Source organism: Zingiber officinale, chromosome 2B, assembly GCF_018446385.1.
Source record: "Zingiber officinale cultivar Zhangliang chromosome 2B, Zo_v1.1, whole genome shotgun sequence".
NCBI classification, from domain to species: Eukaryota; Viridiplantae; Streptophyta; class Magnoliopsida; order Zingiberales; family Zingiberaceae; genus Zingiber; species Zingiber officinale.
Window position 1 is genome coordinate 145237025 of NC_055989.1, and position 27318 is coordinate 145264342.

The window sequence follows — 27318 nt, forward strand, 5'->3', positions numbered from 1 at the left end:
GAATATAACAAGTACCTCAAATTTTTTTAAGGTGGGTTCATCTAAAAATATACACAATCCAAGGTGAAAAGAGGTGCAGAAATGTTCCATCACTGAGACTACCCTTGGTATCTTAGGCTCCAATAAGTTTACCTGCAAGATAATAAGAGCAAAAAGATTAACATAATAAATAAGAAATTGTTAGGAAAGGAAATTGTGGCTCATGAAAACCTTCAAACCAGCTAACTGAATCTCAAAATTATTATAGAAATCCTCAATTTGGAAATTGAATCGGCTCCCATGTTTAGGATCTGATTGATGTATATTTTCCCGGCAAAGTCTATCATCCAATATCTGAGAAGCATGTGAATGAGCCTTAGATTTCAAGGAAAAGGCTTCGAATTCCAAAACCTGCCATATACAGTTAGCTGTCACTTTTGAAGCCCACGGAGATGTAAATGTATGTAAGAGTTAGCATCAGATATGCTGAAAAAGAACAGAATACAGCGAGACACAAGCTTAGCAGCTGGCAACATGTGGATAGTCACAGAGCTGAGACAATGGACCAGCTAAATCTCATAGGAGGCAGCTACCAAAGGCAGTTGAGAAAAGTTTGGGACAAAGGACATAGCCCATGGTTTTAATTGGAGATCCTAAGGCAATATCCTCTCTCTTCATATCCAACAAATACTTTAAACTGTCAGGCTGCAGATCAAACAAGGTGCGAGATCTATGATATTTGATTAGCAGCCAGGTTTACTTTAATTCGTTTGAGCTAGTATTTACACAGTAAAGAAAATCCCAAGTCAAAGGATGCAAAATATACAGTACTGTGAGAGACAAACTTGCGAGTTTTAGTGCTAGTAAATAGGGTGGTCTATGTATTGATTGCTTGTTCCTATATATATTAGAGCTTATCAATTGTCACTCAATTTGCATAGTATACTACCAGATGACAACTCAAACTTCCACTTCCTCTTGAAACAGATATTGGGCAGATGAAAAATATAGAAGTCTAACTAAAATAAGCAAGAAATTACCCACAAATCGTCAAAAATAAGATCCAGAGCTGACACAAATCTATAGAAGTTGTGATTAATAGGCAGATTCTACATAATGTTGGGGTTGACAACCGAATGGAGAAAATGTGTACAGATCGAAGGAGACAGTTTTGGTAGATTAGCTTGTGTTTTGGTCGGGGTTTAAGTGTCAAGTGCTTCAGCCTTGTTTTATCCTTCACTAGAACCAACTCATACTGATACTCTGATCATCAGTGAACTAGAACTATTATAGCCAGCCACTGATACTCAACCAGAATGATATTATAAACTTGGCTTAGCATATCACATCATCAAAGCTTCGTTCCAAGTTCCAACCTCAGTAAGTGCCAAAGAAATTGGCGTGCATGCAGGGGAGCCATTATGATTTACTGAACATAGAGATGCTAATGTCATGTCTACATGAGGGGAGGAAGAGGAGAAAGAAAGAAAAAGTGTCAAGCAAGAGGAGTGAAAGAAGGAAAGAGGGGAAAGATTTCCCTTCTTTTTGTCATTCCCGACACATGTAGGATTAACCTGGTCTTTTCAACACTTTGCTTCTCTTTATCCACCCTTCCACCCACTTTTGGAAACAACAAAATGAAAAGAGAACCAAAGTTTTCCTTTACTTTTTGTTCATTTACCCAAGTAGACAAGAAAAATGATTGTTTTTCTTTGTCCCTTCTCACTATTTAGGTTCCCTTTCCTTCCTAAACTAGTGTTTTTGATCTACGTCTAACCCTTATCCCTCACACCAACTCTAAATCAAAACCAAGATTTCAAATGCAACAAAAATGATCTCATAGAGAAGCAACAAAATTTAAATTGAACAAAAATCGATAAATTGAAATTTACAATAATTGCACTCAACTAAAGAAATGTGCACTCCATATTGCAATTCATTTATGTATTTACCATATTGAGAAGTTTTAGATCTTCATTCTGCAATGGAAGATTCAGGATAATTTTGTCGAGAGTAACATCCCAATACAACTTCTTATGATTAGCAAGGTGGTACCTACAGTTCGAGCAGTGCAGTGTTTAATTTATATCAGGGGAGGGCACTCCAATTAACATTCATATGAAATGGACAAATATATTGGAAAAAATAAGGTAAACAATATGCTCAAATACATACTCAAGTTTTCTCAGTAATCTAGCTTCAAAATTTTTCAACCCATTTAATGATGACAATACCTGAGATAGAGTCATTTAAAAACAAAATAATATAAGTGAAGACAAGCAACTGCATTGCCAAAAGTTACTAGAAAAAGTGGGATGCGCATAAACAATGAAATAATTAAATGCCAAATTATGAATCTAGAAAACATGAGTAAGGAAATTGAAAACAGCTTTAATCTAGAACATTCAATTTCAAAAAGATCCAATGCATAAATATTGTAAATAATGAACCATAAATTGATAGATCAAATGTATCAGTTACAAAGGATAAGTAACATGGGTCAACCTGGTTTGGTACAGAAAGAACTAAGATGAATACTTGAGAGAGAAAACAGAAAAGGATATTTGATTTGTCCAAGTTTGTCTGCAGATAATGAGCAAAACAGGATTGTGGCATCCCAAGAGTTAGAAGTCCATAGCTTGTGGTTCTCGCAATGATGGTTATTTAAGGAAGAATTAGATTATAATCTGTCTCACTCAAAATAACGCAACAGAGAGTGCAAAAATAATGAGGAGGAGAGAGATGATGCCAGTTAAGTTGCAAGCTTCATTTTGTGATATTTGAGAATATACATCAGGGATATATGGCTAAATTCTGGAGGGGAATCAAAATTGTATGGTTTAACCATTTAACAACATCGGAACTATCAAATTTTGCAAGTGAAAAACTAGTAAATAATGACTAAAAAAGTTATCCATACCCGATCATGCTGGAACTGTAATGAAGTGATGGAGTAATAAATAGGCAGGATATGGAGGAAAAAGTCACTCTCAAAATTGACTTCCAATGGCCGAACCACAATCTAACCAAATAAAAAATATTATAGTCAAATAGAGACACTAAATATATACAAAGAAACAAACTGTGGCACAGTGAAAATATAGACTAAAGTCTACTTTCTTCCATAAAAAAAAAGTACCTTTGTTGAAACATCATACTTATCAGAACGTGGCATACTAAAATTCACACTGAGAAAGGGTAACTTGTAACTCTCCTCAGCAATTGGCTATAAGAAAAATAAAATATTACAGATGTGTCATGACAAACCTAAAGCTTTAGGGGAATAAAACAGAAAATATAAAATCAAAAACAATATATCTATGACCTTATCTGCCAAAATAGTATTCTCATTGTCTGGGTTTACAATCTTAATCGAATCTACTGAGGCAACAACATCTGTAGAGTCCTCCCAGAATTTACATTCAGTAATGAACTCATGGCATATCATTTCAGCAGCACCCTTGTCAATCATTCTAAAACAAAACAAAAAATGGATGTAAATTAAAAGCAATAACTGGTCCAGAATGGTTGAAAATCAAATATATATCAAATATTAACAGTGACACACAAATAATTACAAAAACTAATTCAACAGTTTTACCATTTATGAAGAAAACTTTATTTGCTTCAACCTCTTCAAAACATAACAATGCAGCACAAAAAAAAAAAAGACTAAATATTAGTTTTAAGTTTTAACAGCCATGTTTCTTTTAGTTAAGAGGCAGTACTGGATGAGAATCAACTATATGAATTTCCAACAGATAAATTAAAAAAAAATCAAACTAAAGAATTCCTCCATAAGAATAAGAAAAAAAAATCAACAATAAGGCACATGTCAACTAAAAGAAAAGGAACTAAAAAATATTTTTCGAAAAAAATAGCAATTTGAAAGGGAACAAAAAAAGAAAGAATAAAGAAAAAGAGAACAACAAGAGAGAATTGGATTACAATATCGGAAAAGCTACATATCTAATGAACCCATCACGCTAGATCAAAACTGAGTTTTTAGAGCCTTTACTTGGGGATGTTCATCCTGCACTCCAGAAGCTTCTGATAGACTAGTCAGCAATTTCACTAGCATCCTAGATATTGCATTGAATAATTTTTAGTCTATATAAGGCACAGCCTAAAACATATTATTATTTGATCAAATAGCATTTTTCTTTTCTTTTATTCATTTCAATTTATTTAAAAAACCAGGTACATAATTTTACTTGGATATTTCCATATATTGGCACTGGAAAACAAATATATCTAGTAGAATCAAATTGGAGAAATTCTCAACAAGCAATAATTAAGTAAATAAAAGATTAAATACTTCATATGCTATCATGTAACAGGACCTAACCATGCCAAACTATATTAAGTTTGAAACTACTCACCAACAATAAACAATTAAAAAAAAAGATGATTATATGCATAACAATAATAGGTACATCCTTTTCGAAAAAAAACACAATAATAGGTACTTCGATGAAAAAAATGAGTACTTGTTTCGGATTATGGTGATAATCTGCCAAACGCTGAACTTCACAAAAGACAAACAAGATTCGTTTCTGTACAACACATCATTAGACAGAGAAGGTACTGGATGAAATTCAGTTGCTTCATAGATATCCTGCACAGAAGAGATTAATGAATACCAAGAACGGATTCACAACCTGATGGCACAATCAGAAAAACCTTGATAATGTCATCTGAAACAACGCCAGCAAATGAACCAGTATCTGATGTTCCACCAGCTCCAAGCAGGCCACGAGATAACCAATTTAACCAACTACGTGCTTTACTTGAAGTCTGCTCTCCTTTTACTTGAGAAGACTTAGCATCACCAAAATCATTTAATTTTGAAAGTGATTCCTGAAACAAAAAATATTATGCAATATTTATCTCTACATACAGAACTTCAAGAAGACACAGAAAAGAAAAGTTCACAGCATTTGACAAATCCCATACTATAGCTCGAGAATCAAAATACCATACCATGAAGTGCAACAGAAAGTTGTAGCTCATTAAGATTATCAACAAAATGTAGCCAAAACATAAAGATATAAAACTACATTCTAGAGTTATTTTCATCCTAATAGAATACACAAGACTATTACTAGAAAACATAAGACTATTTTTAGAAAGAAAAAAAAATGTTTTTCTACATAAATTTATTTTTACAACAAGCCTCCAACAGAAGACCGCGAGGTACATCAAACCATAATTTTAAACTATCATTAGTATTTTTTTTATTTCTTTTCCAAAGTAATTAATATGTGCATCACTTGTAACTAGCTAGGATTCTATACACCCCACCCACCCGCTCTTCGTGTTATTCTCCAAATAATCTCCACCTTAGTTCATACAAATGGCTTATTTAGTTCAATATAAACTGATACATTAGCATCATTGCAATTAAGTCATGTGCATCCCGGCTATAAGTTAAAAACAAAATAGAGTTGAGAGAAGTTACATAATTTGGGGAAAAAACACAATAGGTGACTCTTTCATGATTTGGGGACGACAACAAAAATATAGGTGCATCCTTTGAGAATTTCTCAAGTTTAGGTGGGCCCATTAGGAAATTTGGTAATAATAAAATCACTATCATAGTAGCATTTCACCTTTATCTTTTGATAAACATGCATTTTTTATAATTTATTATTGCATCCACCAAAAATACTACTACCTTGGAGAAATTAGGTATAACTCCAAATAATAAAAAGAGAGAATGTAGCTTGAGATACTGTGAAAATGTTCAAAGGTGGCCAATGGATTAGGAGTTCAAATAGACTAGTATGGAAGATGTAACTAAATAAAATTTTCAATATAATAAAAAATGAGCATGATTTTAAATGTTGAACCATGCCGAGCGAAACAATCAAAAAGTATTGTTCCAGTAAATTACGACAATGTATTATTCCTATGTTTCATCTCCTTCCTCTTTCAACCTCCAATCAGTCACGGGCACTATGTATCGAAATGTTGGCACGATACTAAAATGGTATCATACTAGCTAAAGCAGCATGGCTCGAAATTTTGAATCCTAAAAATGAGTCTTTATCTCAACACCTAATCTTCTTAAACTTCGTCTTTGCATAACACTCCCACTAAGTTCAAGGTCATTAAAAAAATTGGCATTGCTAGCTCCAACAATTTTAGGCCTATGTGAGAGACGATAAAATTCATATCCTTAGTGTTTGGGTCATGATCAAGAAAAACTCATTTACTGTTAACAACTACTTACCAATAAAAATAGATGGGACAAACATGATTTATGAAGATGAAGATAATAATCATGACCAATGAAATGAAAAAGGAATTGCTTCAATTGTTAAGTGGACCCTAACCATTTAGAGCCGGATATAGATTTTATCCTTCCATTAAAAAGTGGCGTACCTTGTGACGGATCGTGGAGGCACCCACAACCTTGCGGTGGGTAGCAGAGGCTGCAATGGCCTCACGAAGAAGCTCGCAACCTGACAGTGGGTCATGAAGTTGGGTTTTTTCTTTTCTTTTTTACCCTAGTTTTCATTTTTTTTCACAGATATCTCTTTTTTGTCTCTTAATTTCTTTTCCCTCTATTTGTTAATTTTTTTTCCTCAATCGATATATGAAAGAAAAAATATAATTTCTTTTCCTCCATTCATTTAGGGTTAATTCATCCATCAACAAGAGGAAAACAGGAAGGAAAAAATCTCTTGAAGGATGAAAGATACATATTATTAGAAAATATAAAATATAAAATATATATATATATATATATATATATATAATTTCTAATCTTATAAAATATACTACTATCAATAAATTAAATTATTTTATATATACATTTAGTTTAATTTTAAACTGACAAATTAAATTTAGTTTAAACTTACTTAATCATGTCATATTTGGTGAACTTCAATTAATCCTAAATCGAAGTTTTATGAGATAATATTTGTTCAAAGCAAAACCTAAAATCTCGTGTCCTAAGAACCACGAGTTAGGCCTTTATATAGAAAAAAAAAATATAGAACAAAAGTCAAAAATACCCCTATACATATTCTAACACTCCCCCTCAAGCTGGAGAATATAGATCATATACACCAAATTTATTACATATGTAGTCAATTCGGGGACCTCTAAATGACTTAGTGAATATATCTGCTAGCTGATCATGTGAGCTGACAAAATTAGTAGATATTTTTCCAGATATGACTTTACAAAGTGACAGTCAACTTCAATATGCTTGGCCCTCTCATGGAAGACTGGATTTGAGGCAATATGCATAGCGGTCTGGTTGTCACATATGAGTGACATTGGTGTAACCTCTCCAAACCTTAGTTCCTGAAGCAATTGTTTTAACCATATAAGTTCTTGACTGGCTATAGCCATAGCTCGATATTCTGCCTCTGCACTGGATCTTGCCACAACATTCTGCTTTTTGCTTTTCCAAGAAACAAGGTTACTTCCGACAAATATACAAAAACTTGAAGTAGATCTTCTATCAGAGGGAGATCCAGCCCAATCTGCATCAGAATACCCCACAATTTGAGTATGTCCTTTGTCTTTATATAGAAGATTCTTTCCTGTGCACCCCTGATATATCAAATAATGCGAGTCACAGCATCCCAATGTCCTTTGCACGGAGAGTTGAGAAACTGACTTACTACACTTACTGCAAATGAGATATCCGGACGAGTGACAGTAAGGTAGCTTAGTTTCCCTACTAATCGCCTGTACCGTTCAGGATTTGAAAGAGGCTCCCCCTGATTTGGCAAGAGCTTGACATTAGGATCCATGGGATTGTCGATTGTCTTTGAGTTTAACATTCCTGTTTCTTCCAGAATATCCATTGCATACTTCCTTTGGGATATAATGATCTCATCTTTAGACTGTGCCACTTCTATCCCTAAGAAATATTTGAGTTTGCCAAGATCCTTTGTCTAGAAATGTTTGAAAAGATGTTGTTTTACTTGTGAAATCCCAAGATGATCATTACCTGTGATGACAATATCATCAACATAAACCACTATATAAATGCAACCAGTAGATGAGTGACGATAAAAAACAGAATGACCAGCCTCGCTTCGAATCATACCAAACTGTTGAATTACGGTACTAAATCTACTGAACCATGCTCTGGATGACTGCTTGAGACCATATAAAGATTTCCGTAAGCGACATACAAGACCAGAAGACTCCCCCTGAGCAACAAAACACAGAGGTTGCTCCATGTAGACTTCCTCGAGTAGGTCACCATGTAAGAATGCATTTTTGATGTCTAATTGATGAAGGGGCCAATGGCGAATTACAGCAATAGATAAGAAAAGATGCACAGAAGACATCTTGGCAACAGGAGAAAAAGTGTCTCCATAATCCAATCCAAATGCCTGAATATAGCCTTTAGCGACGAGACGAGCCGAGCCTTAAGCCGATCAACGATGCCGTCCCCACCAACTTTCACTAAACACCCAACGACAACCAACCACTGAGGTAGAGGAACGAGGTCCCAAGTTCCGCTGCTCTGTAAGGCACTCATTTCATCAAGCATGGCTTGTTTCCATCCTGGATGGGCAAAGGCATCACCTGCAGTCTTTGGGAGAGAAACAGATGACAAGGAAGACAGACAATAATAATAGGATGGAGAAAAACGATGATAGCTCAAAGAAACATAGTGAGGAGAAGGATTACGAGTGGAACGCATACCCTTTCGAAGTGCAATAGGAACATCAGAGTCAGGAGATGGGACCGGAGAAAACGGCGAGGGACTTGGCTCCAAAGATGTGCCCACGGCAGTGTCAGTGTTGGTCGGCGGCAAGGCAGAACGAGGACGGCGCTGATAAACCTGCAAGGAGGAAACGAGGCTAGAGATGATAGAGGCGCCTCCGGAGGACAAAAGATAGTTACTGGTGCAGGTGGAGAGGGAGAAACCTCGGCCTGTGAAGCGGAAGGACCAAAAAAAGGAACCGAGTCAAAGAATGTGACATCAGTAGAGATGAAGTACCGACGAAGAGTAGGGGAATAACACTTGTACCCTTTCTGAGACCGTGGGTACCCAAGGAAGACACACTTATGAGACCGGGGAGAGAGTTTGTCAACTAGGAGATCAAGAGCATGAGCAAAACATATAGAACCAAACACCCAAGGTGGTAAAGGATGAAGAGACTGATGCGGATAAAGGACCTGATGAGGTATTTTACCCTGGAGAGTGGATGAAGGCATGCGATTGATGAGATAACAGGTAGTAAGTACGGCATCACCCCAAAACTGATGAGGGACATGAGAATGAAGAAGAAGAGTCCGAGTGGTCTCAAGGGGATGGCGATTCTTGCGTTCTGCAACCCCATTCTGTTGAGGGGTATGAGGGCAAGACATACGATGCAAGACACCATGAGATGTCAAGAAAGTACGAAACTGAGTAGATAAATACTCGCGTGCATTATCACTTTGCAAAGTTCGAAGGGAAGTACCAAATTGAGTTTTTATTTCAAGGAAAAAGGATTCAAAAATAGAAAACAATTCTGAGCAATCCTTCATCAGATATATCCATGTACAACGGGAAAAATCATCTATAAAAGTAACAAAATATCTTGACCCCATTGTAGAAGAAACACGACTTGGACCCCAAACATCAGAATGAACCAAAGCAAAAGGAGACAAAGCCTGACTCTCAATGCGAGGAGAAAAAGAACTACGAATATGCTTACCTAATTGACACGACTCACAAGATAAAGACTCTAAGTGAGAAAGACTAGGATGTAACTGTTTCAACTTATTAAGACCTGGATGTCCCAACTGAGCATGAATAAGTAGTGGAGATGACACTGCCGAACCAACAAAAGAGGGTTGCTGAAGCCGATATAGGCCATGAGATTCACATCCGAAGCCAATCATCCTCCCCGTACTCAGATCCTGTAAGGAAACAGACGTGTTAGTAAAAGAAATGACACAATCAAGAGAACGAGTGAGTTGACTTATCGACAATAAATTAAAAGGAACTCCGGGAATATAAAGAACATTATGAATAGAAAAATATAAAGAAGGATGAACAATGCCAATACCCTAGGATTGAGTTTGAGAACCATTGGCCATGGTGACCACTGGTAAATTACCAGAAGTAGTGAGAGAGGAAAATAGGGATTTATTACCAGTGATATGATTGGTGGCCCCAGAATCAAGAACCGAAGAATCCGAAGAACGAGATATGCCAGCAAAGGAAATACCAGCATGTGCAATGGTAGCAGTGGAATCAGAAGTCTGACGATTCTCAAACCATTTCAGAAAGTCAGTATAGGAAGGTGTTGGAGTCGAATCAGGTGTTAACTCTGAAGTGGAAGCTGAAGAAACAACAGAACTCTGAACGATCTGAGCAGCACGAGGAGGACGACCATGTAGACTCCAGCACTTATCAATCATGTGTCCCGATCGGTGGCAATGATCACACCAAGGGCGTCTTTTGCCACCCTTGCGAGGTGAAGGTCCTTTGTGTCGAGAGACCAAAGCTGACGAGTCGACAGAAACGGAAGAAGGCATCGTCAAAACTTTGGTCGGGACATGGAGAAGAGTCGCCCAGGTATTGTCCATGGTAGCTTATGTGGGTTGTCCAGGATCTGATCACGGACATGAGAATAATTTGTAGGCAGACCATATAAAGCCAGAGACATAAAAAATTTCTTCCGATTTTCAAGCTCTTCAACAAGATTGGCTGCAGGTGGGAGCAGTTCATTGAAGTCACAAAGAAGGCTAAAGACTGAACTCAGATAAGTTGACATTGAATCCTTAATCTGATGGGCGCTGAGGATGGTCATGAGATCTTCACAAACTTGATAGAGTCGCCGAGAGGTATTTGTAAAAAGTTGTTGAGCCTGTGTCCATTACGCCAGAGATACCATGCGCCCACCGTCTGCGCTACGCCCTGGGGGCTACAGAAGACATTCCTAAGAGATGGATGGATGGTAACTCGGATAATGAAACACAACTGAGCGTCAACCTTTTTCCACAGAGGACGATCAACGACTTGAACATCTTCTTCAGTTTGAGTGAGATGTGTCTCATAACCCTGTCCAACAAGCCAAAGCTCAATGTGAGATGCCCAAGAGATATAATTTTTACCATCCAACTGCTCGAAAAAGAGGGGTGCAGTGATATGGTTGGTAAAGATTGAGGTATCCGGCTTTGGCGCACCCGATGTAGCTATGAATAGAACTGTGAACCGGACTGCCGGAATAGATGAACTAAGCTTGCTTCTGCTGGAAGAGATTTCCTAGCAACCAACCACAGAAGGAGGGGCTGCAGTCGCCGGCTTGTTGGCTGCTGGTGACAGGGAAGAGGAAAACCAACAGCGGTAGAGGCGAAGCTCTGTGCAACAGCGTCAAACCAAAGCTAGGGCAGAAGAAAACAACAACGGCAGAGGTTCCGATGGCGGCGGCGCGACCCAGGATTAGGGCAGAGGACGAAAAAAAAACGAGTGGAGACCTTACTTGTGGTAGCCTCGTCCCCCCTCGCACTGAAGAAGCTGACAGCCTGTCGCCTCTGGAGAACTCGCGGAAGAGAGAAAGGTCGACGAGGAGTTCGACAGGTTCCCGACGAGGAGAAAGATTGACGAGGCTCGAGCCCGACGAGGAGTTAGATGGGTTCCCGTTGTCGCGGCCAGCAGACGTGGTGAAGCTCAGGTACGACCAGCTGCATGCTCCGGCGAGGCGGGGGCAAACCCTCCTGGATGACGCGGCGGCGGCGCAGGGGAAACGGATGGGGTAGAGAGGAAAGAAATTAGGGTTTTAACCTTGCTCTGATACCATGTTCAAAGCAAAACCTAAAATCTTGTGTCTTGAGAACCACGAGTTAGGCCTTTATATAGAAAAAAAAGATATAGAACAAAAGTCAAAAATACCCCTATACATATTCTAACATCAAATTTGGCCCAATAGTATCTATAGCAATCAAATATTAATAAAAATATTTTTAATTAATATATTTTTATATTTTAAAAATATACCAAAACTATATCGTTTCAGCCATAAATTGAAACTCCGACACTAATACTAGTAGACAATTTTTAATGTTATATCAGTATGATTGTGACTAGGTAATATGGCTTGTGCTTATGTATCCTTCCCGTCTAAATCAATCACCTGGGTAATATAGTCTGTGTTTATATATGTGGCATATGTAAATTGAGTACCTGTATCTAAACGTGCACCTTATTTCTCCTCATCACATGCATTCACCTAGGTTCTCAGACTTCTAAGGCTAGTAGTAGTAGTAGTGTCTTTAAAAGCACTACTATTAAGAGAATTAAAAGTAAATAGGGGTGCCATTAGCAACTAGCCTAATACAAGAGATCCTACCCTCATTGACTAGAAGCTCAAATGACCACTAAGAGCCACCCTCATTAACTAGAAGCTCAAATGGTCACTAAGAGCCCCCGGGGGCAGGGTGTTATGGTTAGGCCCTCCAGTGCTAGATCAAGGATCTAGAGTTTGAGACTCAGCTGCGGCGTATTATTAGGAATTTTTCTCCTTAATGGGTAGCGGACCTGAGAATATTGGCGGTCAAAATGGGCCTCCATGTGCACTTCCCCGATTTACTCTAATGGCTGGTGAGAAACTTCCGTGGGGTAGGAACAGTCGCCACGATTCAACATTACCTAACTTAGTTAATCATTTTTGCCCCCGAGGCATAGCCGAGTTGGTTATCACATAGTAGGTTTACAAAATCAAATGGTCACTAAGAGCTACTAACATAGTAACATTCCAAGACAGGCAACAAATTAGAGGTAAATTCTCTTGAGAGAACATAATGGATTTTTACAATGACCAAAAAAGGGAAAACACAAATCATATAAAAATGGGAAAATTTCCACCGAAGTAGAATAATACATATGAATCATCTAATGCCTTAATAAAAAAATACCTGCAACTGTTGTTCAGCCAAAGATCTATAGCTCAAGATGTCATCAATGTCATATTCTTTATCCATTTTTTCCAAATCGTGCAGAATATCCTTGCTAATAAGCTGAGAGCAGGCAATTTCAAGAGTAACATTACAATATAAAACACAATATAACCTACAATTAGCACAAAAAAGGGTCGAACATCAAAGATGAATCCAAACTACACAACAAAGGATTGGTTCCCAATCACCAAATCAATTCCTTTCACAACACCAATTAATGATAGTTTTGAAAGTTCATGATAGATCATGTGAAAGACTAACACACACATTTACAAGACTAATTCTATCAGAGCAACAATAAAAGAAAAAATATATATCTCAAAAAAATATTACAATATGAAAAACAAATAAAAAAGAAAAATTAAAAAGTGCCTCTTCACCTGATCTAGCTGCAGAAGTTCCAACTTCCTTTTGTACAGTTTGACGTACTTCAGGCAATGGATACTGCAGATGAAATAAATGTCATCTAAAACTAGATTCAACAAGAATGTGTTTAGTATCTTGAACAAAAATTATCCAGCAATTGAAAAAAAAAAATTGAACTTATCATGTTGGTGAATGGTCTTATACATAATCAGCACAATTTCAAATATTGCTGTGTGACAACATTGTTGTGTATCAGTAGACGAAATATAACTCTAAGGAGTGAACATCAGTTACAACAGACATGTATATTCCGAAACTTAAGAAAATATATGCCCTTGATCATTAGACTAAAACGCATTACAAAGATTTGTGACTGACCAATAACTATACTGATATTGGTACCTAATTTTATTAGTGCCCCTTCCCCTCCCAACACTTAATGTTGCCCATCAACCTCACATCCAACTTCACTTGTTATACCTTCACCTGTACTGTGTCACATCATCCTAACCTACTCTGCAGTAATACCTAAATATTACCATGAGAAATCTCTCTAAGATCCACCTTTTGAGGCATCTCTATTGCATAATGGCACATCCACCAACACGAGCAAACACAGTGAGCCACCAGAAACTGAACAATTTGTCTCTATTTAGCATCATTAAAAATGGCCTTGTCATTTGCACACTCTCTCTAATATCCATCATCAATTGCTCAAATTTTAATGTCCTAAAGCCCAAACCCACCTTTTCAACTCTCCATTCTTATAAGACTGCATCACAATTTTTACAAGGTATTGAGAAGAACTAGCTTAGCACCAGTCAGTTCTTCTAAACACATTACATGGTATTTGTATGATTATGCCGCCAAATTCTTTTTTGGACACCATCCTTCTGCAGAATGTCCAATCTCAATTGAGGGCAGAAAACATTGTTCTACATTGTTCCCTATCTCACTGCCACACAGAACAAGCAAAGCATAGCTGTGGAGCAATTACCTCCGTGACATAATCACTTGAGGTATTTTCTCTACCATTCCATGTGCATATATGCAAGCAAACCATACACTCCATCCATATAGTTCCTGGAGGTTATCTCTACACACCCACGTGCAGGGAAAAAGGAAAAAAAAATCCTAACATCAGATAACTACTATGTTAAAACACCATAAAGACCAGTTGTATCCAAATTATATTGCTCTCTATATCAAGTCGAGCAACCAAGGTACAAACTCATGCTAATTTAAGGGGAAAATCCACCTAAGTTGCCCTCTTTACCTATGGATATATAGGCCCCTAAACATTTTACATAATTATAAGTAAACCCTTGGCAGCACATTTGCATTGTTTAAAGTTTAAACAGATGTGATACACCAAAAATTATGTATGGGAAGAAAATGATTATAAATATGAAACATGAGAAACAATCTAAAGAGCAGAACTCACATTCGTTTAGCCAGATTTCTCGAAGAAGTCCTTCTTGACTTTTGACGCAAATCAGCTAAAATAGAATTTTGAGCATAATGCCACCAAATTTTTTGCCATCCTTGAAGCTTCATGGATAAAATGCTTTGAGGGGGACGATATCGTCCATATCTATTGAAGACATCAAAAATTAGGAAATGATATAGACAATAAAACTCACAAAAAGTGTTGCAACACACGCCAACATCAAAATTTAGAAGATGATATCAACAATAAAACTCACAAAATGTGTTGCAACATATGCCAACCCATTCATGACTGCACCTATCAGTTAGAATCCTACTTGCAAGTTGAGTAGTGCAGACCCTCAATGAAACATTAGTGAGATATGTCATGATCTATTTGTGGAAACCTCAAGATCACTTCTGGATTTGAATTTAAATCACTCCATTAGATTAATTGACAGCTTATGCTCAGTTATGCATATTCACTTCAATGGATGCATTTTCAAGATATAGAAGAAGATAAAGGTAAGACAAGCCGTGGATAATAATTCCGTAATCGACAGGGGAAATGCGAATGCATTCAAAAGATGATACCTTCTTAGGCACTAATCTCATTTATAACAAAGTAATATGTGAAACAGTTGTGAATTTTAGAAAATAAAAAAATGTTGATAAGTTGAACCTACTTCTTTCTTAGAGTACAGATGGAGAAGTAATCCCAGAGACTCATAATTTGTTGCACTTGAAACTCATCAACTGTAAGAGCCTATATGATAAGTAGAAAATACGGGTTAAATTTACCACATGTCGACCAATTATTCAAATAAAATTAATCATATTAAGTTGCCTCAAAATTGCATAGAGACAAACCAAGTTAGTTATCTCCACACTGATGTCATATTGAGGTGTGCCATCAAGCTTTCCAGATTTATTTACCTACATTACAGAGTGACTGATGCAAGTACACTAACAGTGACAAAAAGAAACAATAAAGAAAGAATGAGCAATAATATAATATTATAATTACACATCACCAATGAATGAGGTACATAATAAAGGTAAAGCTGATAAGACCTACATTATATACTCTTATTGATTAAAAGAAAGACATCTATGTAGATGTTATGACAGTTAAAAGGTGAGATAATACTGGCAAAGCTAGCCAGAAGTTACATACCAGCAGACTGATCATGAGGTCAAATGGGTTTATAATATAGTCATATTTCTCATAGTCTATCATTGGATAAGAAAACGTCTGTGCAACTATAAGACCAAACAAACTTTGACTTTCTTCCACAATGTTACAGTAAAGAGCAACTCCTGATATTTCGATAACCTTCCTCACTTGGCCAGTCACAGATTTCCCCATTGAAGATCTGAACAACAAAAAGAACAAAGTGAAGATATCAAGTATTAAAAAAGGACTCATTTATTGAAAAAAAATCAACTTAAAACTTGAATATAAACATGAAAGGATGAACAATAAACTGACAATAGCACATCCGAGCTAAAATGAGGCAGTTAGCAAATACCGGTGATAGTGGCAATTGAGTATTCTTCAATAGCACAAGATGATATGGGATTGGATAAGATACAGCAAGATATGGAATCTTTTGCATGTAGAATCTGGCAAAATTATGCATATATGTCGCAGTCGACATGTTTTATATATTGACAGCCAATTCTTACATGATCTGCAAACTCAAATCTTAAGCTCCTAAAAGACCAAGTTGAACTAATTTATTACTTAAGAGTTTATCTTACTTGATCAACTAAGCACTTAAATTGAAATTATAACCTGCAAAATAAATGCAACTAAGGTAGTTATTTATACAATTTTTGAAAAGAAAAACAAAACATTTTGCCACTTGTTTTAAATAAATTTTATTATTTTAAATTCTTTTTTCAAAAACATCCAGACTCTTTAGAAAAGGGGAGCCTTGGCGCAACGGTAAAGTTGTTGCCATATGACCAAAAGGTCACGGGTTCAAATCCTGAAAATAGCCTCTTGCAAAAAGCAGGGTAAGGCTGCGTACAATGGATCCTTCCTCGGGACCCCGCATAGCGGGAGTTTCGTGCACCGGGCTGCCCGGATCCAGACTCTTTAGAACAAATATCACATGGTTAATAAAAAGTATATGTAAATGTTAAAAATGTATGTATATTTAATTGCCATCAGCAAGTCAAGCAAGGATATATGTTCCAAAAGAAAGGCAGCAAATTTAGCACTATACTATTATTAAAGTTGAAAGTTGCCCTGATTTTCTTAGGCAAACATGGGCACCTAAGGACAGGGTCAAGACTTATAGGGGTCACATAACAAACCCAGACAACAACTGGTGGACGTGGTGGAAGCATATGTGGATCGGGTTCATAGTTGAATGTGGTTTGTGTTGTGTAATGTGAGAGATGAGGATACAACAACAACAATAACAACAACCAAACATTATCCCACTAGGTGGGACGGCTATATGGATTCTTCTATGTCATTGGGCCCTATCACTTATTATATCATCATCTATACTTAAATAAATTTTATCCTATTTCATTGTTGCTAACCAAGGCTTTTTTGTCCTCCTCTTTCTTGTTTGATGTGTGTATTTGTCATAGTTTCACATCACTTAACTAGAACATTTATTGGTTGTAAGTACATGTTTGTACCTTCTTAAACGTGTCAAGTTTTTCATCAATAAATACAACCCCGACTTTCTCTCTAATATTCTCATTTCTTATTATATCTATCCTCCTATATCCACACATCCACCCATGATGGCCGGTCCCAAGCCCGGATAAAGAAGGATTGCGTTAGGTTGTTCGCGAGCATTAAACTAAGGCAAATGTTCAATAAATGTGAGGGATGAGGATAAAAGTATATACTCATTGTACCTAATTTTCGGCCTGAAAATTAAAAAGATAGGTTGTAAAATACCAAAGAAAGAGGATGTAGGGAACATAAAGTAGATATAGAATGATTGTCAGTTGGGTCTGAATGGATTATTAAAATTATTGCTAGGTTTGACCGAGCGTTGTATAGGATAGGTCTTAACAGTCAACATATCAAATCTTACAAAGAACCCTCAGTTATCTTTCTAACTCTATTTCATGATAAATTGTAATTATCCATCCGATTCATTTTCATGGTTCATTAAAATCAGATGATTCATGTGTGAAGATAGTTGAACCTGCTATTACTCATACTCATAGATGGCAAAGGGGCACCGGGTTTTCGTGAACTATAGCAAAGGCGGTACACACATCACTTGGATGGCAATGGTGCTAAGAACGAGTGTCAGACTCACAGAAAAGACTGCTGGATGAAGTATCTGCGAGCTCTCTGATGGCCTGTCATGTTCTGTCACGTCAAAAGAAGCAGTGCGATCTATTTCTTTGTCGTTGGAGGAAAAAGCAGCCTATGATGTCGTGGGGTATGGTTGTTGGTAGCAGGTATAGGGATGAGTGAGCAACAAAAGCTTTGATGGCCCATTTCGTTTAGTGTCGACCAGTGGATTGCACAATTTGTGTTGATGAAACATGACCTCACGTAAGAACAATATGAATTCATGTTGAAGTCAAATGAATTTCTTAGTTCTGATACCGATTGATGCAATATTTAGAACAAGTTGAGTCCAAGGGGAAAATATTAATAAAGAGAAGGATCATTAAAGTTGTAGGGATTCTAACGATTTTTAGGGAACAATGAGACCAATTCTTTATAAAGATATTCCATAAATGAATCTAAATGCTCGTTTTTAAATTAAAATAATAAAAAAAAAAAAAAATCAGACTCTAACTACACCATGTATCACTCTTAATAGTAATATTGATAGTGCAAAGATAAGTTCACATATCCACAATATGCTCTTGCTTAATGTATGACATTTAAGCAACCATATATTTTAGACTGCATGAGAGTAATCAATGGGTGAGACACTACATATTTTACAATTTGTGTTTGAACACTTCAAGCAAGCGGTGGCTAGAATACAAATTCGACATAGTGCATATGATAGTTAAAGGTTACACATTAGGAAATTGAGCATATGGTAGTTTGATCTAGTCATTTGGTATGATTTTGCAGTTTCATTTCTTCCATGATCGGTGAGTGAGATATATGTAAGCTAAAGAGGATGCGCTTTGGACAAAGTGGGTCCACCATACTTGAGGCGTGCAAATGTATGGACTTGGGAAACACCCCACACAAATTCCCCTCCAATCAAGTGTGTGTGGCAGATACGGGATCTCATATTATAAGTTGCAAGGTTACCGAAGACAGAGGCTAGCAGATTGGTTTGCTAGGGACGACTGTGTAGTTGGAGCATATGACTTCTTTAGGCATCCTAGTCCTAAGAAGTCATGGGTCCGAACAGTGTGGAAGACCTATGCATAACCAAGTCATGCAGTTACCCTCTAAATGTTGGCACAGAGGCGTCTTCCCACTAGAGACAAAAAGAGGAGTACATGGAGGATTGCACATTCTGTAGACAGACACAGCATCTATTCTTTGGATGGCCCCTATAGTAGAGTTATGGAGGCGCATTAGAGATCGGCTTCACATGCGATAGGAGATATCCACATATTGACGGATGATGCGAGTTTTTGGGAGGGATTACCATGGGAGTAGGATGTTGACAAAGGCTTGTCATCTTGCCTTCTCTTCTATGATACATGATCTATGGAGGGCTAGACATAATAGTTTCTTTGGTGAAGGACAATTTGAGTGAGAAAATTTTTAGGAGTGTGTAAATTCATGTATATCAGTCTTTGAGAATATACTCAGATCTAACACTATGTCAGACATAAGTAGCTCCTAAAGGCCAATTCTTATACTCCTAATTTGTGCTATACTATTTTACTTATCAAAAAAAAAAAAGTGAGTAAGATACTAAGATATATGCACCTCGCACACAATTTTCCTACTAACTCTCTTCTTGGATACTTAGTTCAGTTTTCAGTATACAGATTCTGATGGTTCTAATAACAGTCACACATTTATGCTGAAGATATGATTAACAATTGTTAATTTTAATGTGAATTTTTCACTCAGTTTAATTCTTATGGTATGCAAAAAAATGGCAAAGGGGTTGTTTTGTGGTATTGTGTCTTCAAAGGTTCCATCGGGCCCAAGTGAATGCTAAAGAGCTTCTCACATGGCGAAGGGTGTGATTCAAACTTTCCAGGCTAATGGACCAGGAAACACACAGGTGTGCTCCTCTATCTTAACCGTCAGAGTGTGCCTCTATATGCTAAAAGAACAGGCACCAAAGTGTGGCATGGCATGCACTTCCAAGCTACAGTCAACCAATACTATCATATTGTTCATCAAGTAAAATGAAAATACTTTTGAGTCGGTGAAACTCCTCACAGTCAGAGAAGGTAACTTAAAGATTTTCAAAATATCTGCAAGTGCAAATGAAGACATAAAAAAAGAGTAACTTCCAGGCTTCAATGGGATTAAAGATTTACCCAGTAAAATTCTGCTTCTGGGTGTCTGTTGATACAATCAGACTAGAGAGTTTCAAGCCAAATATAAATGACTCCTGGAAAAATTAATTAGAAATGCTATTATTTAGTCCACTCAATTGCAACACTATTGAAGGAAACACAACACAGAATTACCAATATGTAAAACATTTATACTTGATGCAAACATTACACATCAAGGTGACAGGTAAAGAGAAACTTCCAAAAGTAATATATTGGTAATATAAATGTTAATTACCAAAGCATGTGTAACATTTTCATTGACTTAAAAGCTAATGAAAGAATTTCTACATAAGCATTATAGGATATTTTACAAAAGAACAGAGCGTACACCAATAATTTTCCCATAATTGTAGGTCAACATCAAGGTTATCTCTAAGTCTTCATCTTTTCATTATATCACTGGATGGACGTGTTGACCATAAAGGGCAACCGGTACATGAAGTTTCCGTCAATGTAAGGTCCTGAGGAAGGGTCAAACCACATTAGGTCATTTGTATGCAACCTTATCCTGCATTGTTGCAAGAGGCTATTTCCGTGACTCAAACTCGTGACCTTAAGGTCACATGGTAGTAACTTTACTGCGCCAAGGTTCCCTTCATAAACTTATTGGCCATAGTCAAGATAATTTCTTTGGTCTATATTACTTGCTGATAAAAGTGTCCTAATTGATGAGAATTTAATTGGAATATATTCAACAATTGAAATTATGGACAAGCTTTGTAATCCAATGATTTTAACCTAGGAAAATGGATTGACAACATGAAGAAGAGGGAAGTGTAGTTAAAGTGGATGTGCAAAAAAAAGTTTCTACAATCGGCATAACCACTTTAGATAAAATATGTGTGGGCGTGTGTATGATGTAATTAAGTATGCTTATAGGTAGGGCTATTGGTCAATTAAGAAACAATATGTAAAACAATTGTACAGCAAAGATGAGAAGAGTGGATGTTATTGTTCAATAATAGTTCTTGTAACTCCGATTGATAATAAATGAGAAATTAACTTAAGATAGCTTGGACATCTGCAAAGATGAATGCTGAATTCCAAATTTATATGAATTGCGTCAATGAATGATAAATTCCAAAATTATATGAATTGCATCAATGAATGATAAATTTCAAAAATATATCAATTGAGTCAATGAAAGATGGAGCGTGAAAGTATAGAGAGATTAAAAAAGTGCAATAAAATTAAAACTGATTAAAATGACTTGAGAATATCGGCATCATGGTTAACTTAAAGTTTACGGTTAGGATATGATCCACATACTTAATGTCAAATAGTTGGGTATTGGAGGAAAAGCAAACAACAAATGAATGGATCGAGCCCAATAGTGTAGGAGGATCCATATAGCTGACCCCACTTAATGAGACAGTGGGAACAAAGGCTTGGTGGTTGTTGTATAACTCTTAGTTAAGCTACATACTCAATCTGCATTTATTTTAGTTAGCCAAGAGATGATGTGACAAATGGCTCACGGGATAAGAACTTAACATAATCCAAATGAGGGACTAGATTTGTCATGTTAATCAAAATCCAGGCAACGGTTGCTGATTTTGTTCTAAGTTAAAGAAATACCTAACAAGGACTGCATGATATAGTATTAGAAGTTTACGACTGCCAATTCATTTCATAGTAAAAGTAGAAAGAATGAAATAATCAACAAATTAAAATACATCATGAAACAGGACAACAAATATATGACATCAAAAACATGGAATTTCCCACCTGATCTATATGTTTGTCCATATAAACAATATGGACATTCTTGATGGAAACTTGGATGTTGTCCAAAATCTGCACTAGGATATACAGGAATGTAAAAATTAGTAATTTAGTTTGATCTTAATAAACAACAAACTAGTCAAGGAAAAGGAAGAGTGTAAACTGTTAACTGGTTAAATGTGCTTACCTTAGCAGATATGTAAGAAAAAAAAGACTGACCAGCCTGATCATCTGGAAGGAAAAATGAAGATCAAAATTAATTGCAAATGGCATAAGCGACAATCATAGCCACGAAATGGTTTGCAAACAAGAATTTAAATGCAAGGGAAAACAATTCCTGTGGAAGATTTCCTCAATAAACTAGCAATATTGGAGAATGAAAAAGAAGCTGCATCACTAAAAGTTAAGTACGTCGATTGCATGAAGCTAAACAAATAGAGTACAAATATCTGATCAAGTTATGTCGCCATAAGCAAGAAGCAAAGGCAAATACCAAGTAGCCCTTAGTAGGGACTCAATCATTTAGGATAAGTCAAAACAAGCAAGTGGAAAGGTTGTCTCAAAAATATGGCAACTACAATATGATGGATATAAAAGTGATATCATAGACCACCAAAAGATTCTGTTCAGATTGTCATCCTTCAGTAGAAATGCAAAAAACAATATATTGGAAAAAAAATGTTTTTGCACACCAACCACATTGACAATTTACATATAGAAGAACACACAAATTCCATGATACTACAATATTGAGGCAAAACACGTGCAAAACACAAAATCCATTAGGACTTACCAGATTATAGCAATAGTCAAGACCAAAGAGCTAAAACAACACCCGTTTAAACCAAAGCCTAAAGCAGATGTTGAATAACCAGAGCTAACATTATCTTATCGATGACAAATACTAAGGATACCTTGGCATACTCACCAGAGACTCGTCTTGACAACTTTGTTAGTTCTATAGCATCAAGTTTTGCCATTTTCCCAGCCAACTCTCTTTTATCCACTGAATGTGAACTCCACTATAAAAGAAATAAAATCTTAACATATGCAAACCATGGGAATTAGAAGACAACAACAAAAAAAATCAATAAATTATTTGAATTCCCAATAGAAACAGAGAAATTTAAATTAGACTTTCAAAAAGGAAGCATTGTTTTAGCAAGAACCCTCACTTAGTATACATGTGCAGCTTTTAACTGTATCAAATACGGCATGAGTGGCTGCATGGTACTTAACATCTTCAATTAGTTCCTTACAGTAATACTAATAACAATAAGAAGATCAACAATAACACCCCATGAATCCTAACTATTTAGGAGTGGCTACATTGATTCATACCACAATTGAATCTCACATACTAAATTGAATTATTAGTTCAACAAAACTTAGTCTTTTATGTTTAATCAACATGACCCCTCTGATTTTAGTTTAACTAAACTAAAAAGAATCGAATAATACGAAGGAAAGAAACCCCTTATTAGAAATTGATCTAATAAGTGTAAGGATATATGTCCTAACCAAATTTGCACATCAATTTTCAAAATTCTACGCATGAGCACCATATCTGTTGGCTATTGATCAGTGCTATAATTAAGGGCTTGTTTTGCTAATTATTAAGCACTCAATTGCATGCTGGTTTTTAGAATCTGGATTATATGGATACCTCACTATCTTCCCGCTGACAAGCACATATAAATATGTTCTCCAAAACAACTATGATAGGATCCCATCCAAGCTTTTTCCAAGGTATTTTAATGCTCAATTTTCCGACCCTCCCTGTGATATCAAAATTAAGTTAGCACAAAATTCTCAAGCATGCATATAATCATCACCTACAAACAACAGGAACTTCATAGTAAACACAATTAACTTTAGTTTAATATCAATATAAAGAAAAGCATGTCTACATGTGGTGTTTATGCAACACACAGACACACACACATGTAAACAGAAGCTAAGACTATGGATTCAATCATACAGAATATAAGAAAGTAAGCTAATATCCCACACACATAGAACAAAATTTAAGAATATAGACTTGATCAATATAAAACAGAATAAATATAGTTCCTTGATGACGTAGTTTATTGCAAATTGCAACATAGACAATAAGATAAGGGTAAATACTTGTGGCCTTGATGTAGCTAAATCAATAAAGACAGCGAAAGAGGCATTAGACCATGCTACAAACTTAAGCTGTTGGCACAAAGCTCTAGAGAAACAGTTGCTACCTCTTCAATCATAGACCATGCACTAAAATAGTTGACAGTTGATGGTTTTAAGTTGAAACATGAGACACAGTAAAAATATGGTTGTCTTTGGCAGCTAATAGCAAATTAATTGTTTTAGGACAATTAAACAACCCACAATCAAGAACCTTAGCGATATCTTGAAGTTATACTAGCATACTCGACATTCTCCTGTTATACTGTCCCTCATCCTCAAGATAAAAATCAGCAAGCCATTTTGGAGCATTTGTATGGTTCCTTTCTTTAATCACAAGAAGCTTGTGTTTGCAGATATTTTGACCTTCTCTTGAACAGAAAATCAACATAACTATAATCAACCTGTGCTGACCAGTAAATGCACTTGAGAATGGCTCGTCTAGCAGGGGTTACCGCATTCAAAAATAGAAAAAATAAAAAATTAGAATGTTGCGGATAGCTTCCACTAAAAATAAATTTCTTTAATCTTTCTCTCTTTTGTTTTGACTAACTATTCCAACCCCTCGTAGCTGCTGCCATCTTGACAATGATGCCTCTAGAATTAGGACATACTTTAAATTATGCAAGAGAAAAATCACTCTGCAAGTTTTACAAATTCATCATCATAATAATAATAAAGCTATTTGTTGTAACTACTTGAGGGAAGGGAAGTATTGGTGCAACGGTAAAGTTGTTGCCACATGACCTAGAGGTCACGAGTTCGAGTCTCAGAAACAGCTTCTTGCAAAGCAAGGTAAGGTTACATACAATAGACCCTTCTCCGGGACCCCACATTGACAAGAGCTTCGTGGGCTGTCCTTTTTTGTTATAACTATTTGAGGGCAGCTACACAGATCTTATGGCTCCATTGAGCTTTATGCAAGACCACATCATCTAATCTGTGTCATTTATGGGCAAGTGACAACCTAAGCTTTGTCAAACATGGTATTGAGATTCATGTTCATAGGTTTACACAATTTCTGGTGCTGACATTAGGACTAGGAACCAGCATAGTCACTTTTATGATTTTGCTAGTTAGTTAATGAATTTTTGATGAATTAAAAGTATTACTAGCGAGCATTCAAAATCTCATATGAGTTGGTACAAACGAGTGTAAGCTTTGTATTCCTTGTACATACTAGTTTGTTGTTGCATTCCATAATTAGTTGCCAAAATACCCAATTTCAAGAGATCCACTAGCGCTCTGAATGTCTGAATTAGTGGGCAGTATTGACTTGCTGCATTGACTGGAAAGGGTGTTTGTTTGCTTCATAGTGAGTTCTATGTCAACAAAAGAGAATTTCTGCACCTTGGCTCCAATAGCTGTTATAACTGTCACTTGGCCAAGTTCTCTCCTCGTGGAGAATTCTCTTTTTCTTCTCACTAATTAAAAATTCTGCAGATCATCCATTTCCATTCTCTTAAGAGCATCCATTGTGACCATATTGCTCGAAGTGGCAGCATTAACATCTTACCAACAGGCAACAGTTATCTAGCCCACTAGCATGTTTAAAGATTTCACATGATGTTCAATAAGTTTTCAAGTTTCAAGCAGCAATTTGACAACTTAAAAAACATGTCAAAACATAATGAGATAAGCAACTAGCAAAGTTCAACAGGTAGGCATCAAAGCAATCTGCCATGACAAATACGAGGTCTGGAGATGACATTGAGGACATCTGACTAGCAGACAGCGGTTAAACTTCCAGGGTGAAGAGCAAAAGAAAGAGTTGCATCATCTAGTAAGAGACATATCCCAACCTTCACAAAGATATGTTGTTAAATGCATGTATGGATGCTGTAGTAGAAGAAGGAACAGGAACACAGATCATCAGCAACACATTTAACAAGTCTAACTGCCAATCTCTGAGGAAAGCCTACAAGCAATGAGCCTATGAGGAGACTACTTACAAGCAGCAGGGGTAGGATATATGTTATGGTTCCTCTAGGATTTTATTTTATATGGTGAGTCATCCACTTTTATTGACTCTAAAAACTTCACAACACAATTCAGAAATATGGAACATATCTAGCATTCTGTGATACAATATCTCAAGCAGGAATGGAAACTTAAGTTACTGGATGGTAATCTGGATAAAAGTTGCAACCTTCAAACATGAAAACTAGAATGTAAAATATATAATGAAGAATTAAGGCAAGCAACTATCGGAGTGAAAAAGAAAACTTTAAATAGGATCAAGCACAGATGTGAAGTTAGCAGACAAGCTTTCCTAACAAAATGTGTTAGAATGCCGAATACAAAAAAAGGGGAAAAAAATAAGAAACAACTAGAAAGCAATGTACCATCTTTCAATGCAAAAGGCAATTGCAAATAGTCAAAGGCTTCAAGTATTAGTTCCACTTTCTCCAACAGTATTTCTTCTGAAAAAAAAAACAAAGCAATGAAAATCAACAAGGTGACAAATTCACATTAATCCTAAATTTTTGTGAATATTGGCACAAGCAATGGACATAAGACCTCTACTGTTGTATATTCCTTGCATGCTAAAAGATACCACTGTTATTAAAGAATCATGCTACTCTCCCTCCAAAAAAAATAAAAATACAATTGCAGTCCCTTGAAATGTCAGCTTTAAAAATTAGAACCCACAAGAAGACACAAGGAGTGTTATATTTATTAAGCACAAAACAAACACTAACCATTGCTTAACATAATCTTGACTCTACATCCTAGCTCCCCACATCATTTTGAACCATCTGAAACCAACAACTTGTGCCATAAGATATCGTGATTACATTGTACAACAATTATGCCCACATGATTTTTGACTGAATTATTAAATTCTCAAAACTAGATACTATGATTTTTGGACCATTTGAAACGACCAACTTGTGCCATAACACACCATGTTTATGTTGTACAAATTATGCCCACATGGTTTTTGACTGAAATATTGAATTCCCAAAACTAGATAATGATTGGAACACCCAATAAGAACATCTTCTAATCAGCCTAGTAAGAAATGCAGGGCTGAATTTGTGACTTCCTGTCAGAATAATTGTCGAAGATGGTACTAAATATAGGTACTAAATTAGCGTCAAGAACAGTGATTAGAGATAGACTCTTTGTTCCAAATATTTATCCCCAGAAAATAAAATAATATGAGCGTTCCCACGTTCTTTTAACACAATTTTTTTTTATTTTCCTTTTGGAACAACTCCTATGTACAGCAGCCTATGG

At 36.3% G+C, this 27318-nt stretch overlaps 1 protein-coding gene across 7 annotated transcripts in view; it reads right to left on the minus strand.

Annotated features, from left to right (window-relative positions):
* LOC122047646 overlaps positions 1-27318 on the minus strand; it is a 49239-nt gene that overhangs the window by 21435 nt on the left and 486 nt on the right. For 2 of the 7 annotated variants that reach the window (XM_042609053.1, XM_042609052.1), the window contains exons 2-22: positions 26421-26498; positions 23576-23688; positions 22838-22931; positions 22097-22140; positions 21913-21981; positions 20164-20237; positions 15878-16076; positions 15571-15636; positions 15387-15466; positions 14717-14866; positions 13287-13350; positions 12865-12966; positions 4663-4839; positions 4470-4597; positions 3305-3452; positions 3119-3205; positions 2900-3001; positions 2155-2213; positions 1932-2034; positions 211-390; positions 16-132 (exon numbers count right to left, since the gene is read on the minus strand). In XM_042609053.1, coding sequence (XP_042464987.1) covers positions 16-132; positions 211-390; positions 1932-2034; positions 2155-2213; positions 2900-3001; positions 3119-3205; positions 3305-3452; positions 4470-4597; positions 4663-4839; positions 12865-12966; positions 13287-13350; positions 14717-14866; positions 15387-15466; positions 15571-15636; positions 15878-16076; positions 20164-20237; positions 21913-21981; positions 22097-22140; positions 22838-22931; positions 23576-23688; positions 26421-26498 — 2234 coding nt within the window. Of the gene's footprint in view, positions 1-15; positions 133-210; positions 391-1931; positions 2035-2154; positions 2214-2899; positions 3002-3118; positions 3206-3304; positions 3453-3580; positions 3614-4469; positions 4598-4662; positions 4840-8658; positions 9568-9734; positions 9865-12864; positions 12967-13286; positions 13351-14716; positions 14867-15386; positions 15467-15570; positions 15637-15877; positions 16077-20163; positions 20238-21912; positions 21987-22096; positions 22141-22823; positions 22932-23575; positions 23689-26420; positions 26499-27318 lie in introns of those variants that run through there. The other 5 variants (XM_042609055.1, XM_042609056.1, XM_042609058.1 and 2 more) reach the window with 5 other exon arrangements.